Here is a 6021-nt window from a genome sequence, read left to right on the forward strand (position 1 = left end):
CCCACGAATTTATGTCCACCACGATGTGTAAATTTTCATATGCGCAACTTCTAAAAATTTCTTCATCCACGAAATAAAATCCCTATGAACCAACATTTTTTTCTTCAAACCACGAAAATTTGACCCCACGAAGATATGTGATTTTACAGTATGCAAAACTCTCATTTCCCGGCGAGCGATGTCTCAAAAAGCTTTTGAGTCTTTTTTAGCCCCCCCCCCCTAAGGTCAGCACATTTTTTAAGCACATTTTGTCTTCTTCTTTTTATTTAACAGGGAGACACATATATGATTAAATATAGCATGTCATTATTCTGCTATCATAATTTGCAAATGCACATGTAGTTTGAAAAATATTCTGTATCATTGAGGTAAAAATTTTATCCTCGAAATTCGTCAACAATTATATTATAAATGTGAATTTGTTCTCCAACTTAGGCTTATTCTGACAAGGATACATATCTTCACAGTGTCACGTTGCTTTTGTTTATATTGTCGTTGCCTTTCTTTTAAGTCCTGATTTCGGTAATACTGTTTTAAAAAAGTTATTTAAATTAGCCAAAATCAAATGTTCATCAGTTGACAGAAAAGTCAGGAAAACAGACCGATAAAGAATTATCGTTCATTATGTGTTAGTCATTGAGGTTATTCTTTCACTGATGTCTCGTGCATAAGATCAACAATATCTTCACGATTTAAATCACGAGCAATGTCTATAACTGTTTTTCCATTTTCGTCTCGCAAATTAATATCAGCACCGTGTTCTATTAGCATTTTTACTACGGCTTCATGTCCTTCTTTACATGCTCTGACGATAGGACTGCATCCATATTTATCATATGCATATATATCTACACCGTTCTCCAGTAAAATTTTAACCATGCTGTTATTTTCATTCCAACATGCTACATATAGTGGACTAAACTTTCCAAATTGACATAAATTGACGTCTGCACCATTTTTTAATAGAAGCTTAACCGTGTTGTCATGTCCTTCACCACAAGCGAGGTAAAGAGGACTTCTTCCCTCTTTATCACATAAATTCACATCGGCTCCTTTGTCGAGAAGAAGTTTTATGATATTGTTTCTTCCATCATGGGAAGCTCTTCCAATCGGACTCAGACATTGGTTGTCACATAAATCGGCGTCTGCTTTGTTGTTTAGTAAGATCTTTACTTTATTTTCAAATCCCTTTTCGCAAGAAATAAACAAAGGACTCGTTCCATTATTGCGACATAAATTTATATTCGCATCATTTTGCACCAATAATTTCACAGTACTGTCATTACCAAAGAAACAGGCTCTCCAGAGTGGACTTTCTCCATTGGAATTACATGCATTGATATCTGCTCCACTGTCCAGTAAACACTTAACTATATTAGTGTGTTTACACTCACAAACTGCATTAAAAACAGTGAAACCTTTATCGTTTGATAGATTAACATTGGCTCCATTAGTCAACAACAATTTAACTGTGCCTTCATGTCCATTACTACAAGCATACCAGAGTGGACTGTTACCCTTTGTATCACGTGTATTTATGTTAATGCCTTTGTTCAGTAGAAATTGTACCATTATGTCATATCCAGATTTACAAGCTGAGTGTAGAAGACTTTCTCCAGATTTAGAACATGCATTGATGTCAGCTCCATTGGAGATTAAAAGTTCAATAGTGTTTTGAGGTACTCTATCAAACATACAGAAGTGCAAAGGTAAATATCCATCTTTCTTACATAAATTGACTTTTGTTCCATACTTTATTAAACATTCAATAGTCTGATTACGCCCCATGCCCACTTGCCGATTAATTTCAAAACAGTGCGCGTCATCAGTGGCTGCCATAATCAAAGGATTAGATTGGTTTGCTGTGAGTGTGTTTGGATCAGCTCCTAACTGAAGCAGTCTCTCAACAATTTTTACATTGTGAAAAGCGGATGCTATGTGTATGGGGTAATAGTTTTTTCCCCATATTTTATCAATCCGCAATTTTACAACTTTTTTTTCTATTAAGTTGAAAAGTTCTAAACTACCATTAGCACACACGAAAGGGAGTAAAAAATGATCTTTTAAAATTTTACTCTCAGTGTTATTCAAACAAAAAGAAGATATTTCATCATGACAATATGTAATGAGAAGGCCGATTGGTGTTATTTTTTCTTCTAACGAAATAAAGCGGATCCTAGACAAACGACTTTCACGCATTGCCTCCTCGCTGTAAATGTATTTTTCAATTGATATGGTTTTTTCAGTGTAGAACATTGATAGATTGTCTAGACTTTTCATCTTCTCAATGAATTTTTCTATTACAGTTCCACTTCTTAAACACGGATTAAGAACAACATCAAAAATTCCATCAGATTTGATATCATTGAAGAATCTTTCTATAAGATCTCCTAAATACATAGGATCCAGATAAATAGTAAGTGGATCAGGTGTTTCAGTTTTATCTTGAATTTTCATTCTTTTTCGAATGAAATCACTACTTGCATATTTTATTGTCTCTTCTGGGAAATCTGTTCCAAATATCGATGTAGTAATTTCCATGACAAAGTCGTGAATGAAGGAAAATGAGCTACCAATGCACTTTACAAAGGAACCTTCCAGCAACGTAAGATTTTTTTTAATACTTGTAATTTGTAAAGAAGAAGGCAAATTACAAGCTTCGATTATTTCATAAAATCTTTTCCGGAATTCGTCTGATTTTTTTATTTGCTTAACATCAATGCTATTGAACATTGAGAGAAGAATGAGTGCACAATATTTTTCCGTGCTTCTTTCTTTGTATGTTTCAATTTCTTTCTTAACTAATTCAGTAGGACATTTGAAAAGACTAAGTACATCTCCCATGTAATGCTGATTAACAGCAAGGAGTTTACAGAGCAAAGGAAAATATGCATCCGTCTTAATTATTTCATCAATATCATTTTTAGAAAGATCTCCCTCTTTCACATACTGTTTGATTATTAGCATCTTCTCTTCATCTGTTAAAACATTGCTCCCACTGTCAATCTCTACGATATTGGATTGTTCTCTGAATAGCCCTTGCAAAGCATTTTCTTTTATCACACACCGTCTACAAGATATCAACATTTTTGATTTTTCCAAACAAATTTCTATGGTGTTTTCAAAAGATTCCCATGAATGTTTAGATATTTCATCCAATTTCTCTTTTCCAATGGGGTCATTCATAATAAAAAGTCTCCGAGTAAAGAACCTTGAACACATTTCTTTAATTTCTCTGACTTCATCAATGGGAACGATATCCCAGCCCTGTCTCTGATACTTTAAAGCAATATGTTGAATCGTGGCAGTCTTTCCTGACCCGGAATTGCCTACGACAATGACAAAATTTTGATTTTGGAGTTTTTCTTCAACTGCTTTCGTTGCCAAAGTGGGAACAAATGTTTTATTTTCCATTTTCCAGTTGGCAATAATTGCTTCATTTAAAGACACCGGTCCTTTCAAAAAAGGGAAAAATATATCTAGTTAAAACATATTAAATACTTGTAAATTATTTCATTTTCCTTATACTTGCAAGTTACTTTGAAAGAGCGAGAATTCCATCACTCCACGGAAACATCAGCATTAAGCAGAAAATTATGAATAGACAACTCAATTCAACTTAAAGGTCATTGAGAACGGAAGAACAATTACATGTAAGAGACATTTATTTGGACATAGTTTTATTACATGATTGTTTTCCGATACATTTTAGCGTGTGTTTACACATCAACGTAAAAAACCTAATGCAAATTCTCCAAAATTATTTCAGCAGTTCTTTGTTCATAAATGACCCACTTATTTAAAAGGTATTTAAAAGGTCACATTCTATCACACGTGACACTTAGTCTACTAGCATAATTCGTAATATAACATTATTGTTTAAGTTGTAAAAATTAAATTGTCAGTTTTTATTCTTTTGTCTTTTGATTTCCCTCTCTGCAAGTGGGGGTTGGGTGGGGTGTTAATTTCACTCTGTCTGTCTGTTCATTCGTCTGTCTGTCCGACCGTCCGCCGTCTGTCTGTCTATTTGTCTGTAGTTCTGTCAGTCTGTAACACTTTCGTTTCTCCGCGACATCACGAGAAGCATTGAATCATTTGCAATGAAATTTTACAGTCCTTATGACCTGAGAAGGATTCTTATGATGTTGTGGTTAAAAGGCAGAGTCGTATATATAGAATATCACACTGCTGTTTTGATCTGGTATCAGCTCGAGCGGTTGGTATCGGGCCGAGACCACCCCTGGGCTGATACCAGGGACGAGATCAAAACGGCAGTGTGATGTTGTTTATATCATAAATCTAATACCAAAGAAAATAACAAATATTTTGATATTTTTTTATTATCACGTTTATAATTTTGTCATAACAAAATATTAGAGTTATCTTTCTTTATTTCGATGTTCTTGGAGATATGTTCATCATGATGTTGCTTTACGGTGAATAATCAAATAGATATAGATTTGCCTGGTTTGGTCATTAAAAAGAATAGTCCTGGTGTTTTGAAACATTTCATTTTGAAGCACATTAGATAACAAAGATTTAAGAGATCCCAAACAACTTAAAAATATTCTTCTTTCACTTTGCATCGAACCGGGATTACAACTTCGTCAACGAATCGTTGCACTGATGTAAACCTGATATTTATAGTAAATATTTGTTTTGTTTACAATATATATTTAATTACAAATGGCACATTAAATGAAAACTTGGTATTGCCTTACTGTCAAAGCAAATAAACGTCCATTGTTTCAAAACATGACTTGTTGCTGTCCTAGAAGAGTTACCTCTCTTACGTCACAAATGCTATTATTTGGCGCACTTTTTAAAAACAATTTTCTCAAAATTCTAATATTTATAAAAAAATATTTTTTTTAAGATTCTGATTAAATATTTCAATGTTTAATGTTTCTTTTTAATAGTTACAGCCCTACTTCCAAGGGACTGTCTCGCCTAGTCAAAAACGCCTGTATCAGGGCTGATACACTACTAGGTATATGATATATTTATATATGCTGTGTACTGTGAAATCACTAATTTTCGTGGGTGTTTAATTTTCGTTGTTTTTGTGGTATGAAGGGACCCACGAATTTATGTCCACCACGATGTGTAAATTTTCATATGCGCAACTTCTAAAAATTTCTTCATCCACGAAATAAAATCCCTATGAACCAACATTTTTTTCTTCAAACCACGAAAATTTGACCCCACGAAGATATGTGATTTTACAGTATGCAAAACTCTCATTTCCCGGCGAGCGATGTCTCAAAAAGCTTTTGAGTCTTTTTTAGCCCCCCCCCCTAAGGTCAGCACATTTTTTAAGCACATTTTGTCTTCTTCTTTTTATTTAACAGGGAGACACATATATGATTAAATATAGCATGTCATTATTCTGCTATCATAATTTGCAAATAATTTGAACGTCTAAAAATTTTATCACCTTTCTTACTATTTTGAAAAGATGTTTTAGCTTTTTTACTGTCAGTCCATTAAAAGCTATTTATTGCCTAGTCTGTATTTCTGCTAAGTTGACTTACAATTTGTGGATCAATAAACACAAATGTTATATACAGATTAAAGAGGGAAATAACAGAGCATTTGCAAAACTATGCATCGTTGTTTTAAATTGTATATTAAAATATTTGTTATACTCACGACAACTTATTTTGTTTAAGTGCATTCCTGCCTTTATTTCCTTTACATCTGATAGAAGTGTTGACATATCTTCCCGAAGCTCTTTGTTATTTTCATGTTCTTCTCTCAGTTTATCTACCAGTGCTTCTTCGTGTTCTTCTTCCAGGGCCTGTCTTGCGATGTTTTGAAGACCATCCATGTACTTTTTACCCGTATAGTTTTGAAGCCTTTGACACACATCTGATATAACTAACCAGCTGTCATCAAATGCTTGTTGTGAAGTAGAAGCCGAATACACGTGTCCAAAAACACTATTCCGAATCAATCTTATTCTTTCAATGTCATCTCCAACAGTAATCTCTATCGTAGAAGGCATGTCATGACCTCCCC

General features: G+C 33.8%; 1 protein-coding gene across 1 annotated transcript; it reads right to left on the minus strand.

Moving 5' to 3' along the window:
• Positions 1-642: 642 nt before the first annotated feature.
• Positions 643-6007, minus strand: LOC134249980 (ankyrin repeat domain-containing protein 50-like). The gene is made up of 3 exons (XM_062732321.1): positions 5653-6007; positions 2951-3455; positions 643-1684 (listed from the first exon to the last, which is right to left on the minus strand). The coding sequence occupies exons 1-3, from the start codon at positions 6005-6007 to the stop codon at positions 643-645; spliced, it is 1902 nt and encodes a 633-aa protein (XP_062588305.1).
• Positions 6008-6021: the final 14 nt, after the last annotated feature.

Source organism: Saccostrea cucullata, unplaced genomic scaffold, assembly GCF_032062105.1.
Source record: "Saccostrea cucullata isolate Sc308-1 unplaced genomic scaffold, CSIRO_AGI_Scuc_v1 ctg3138, whole genome shotgun sequence".
Lineage (NCBI taxonomy): Eukaryota > Metazoa > Mollusca > Bivalvia > Ostreida > Ostreidae > Saccostrea > Saccostrea cuccullata.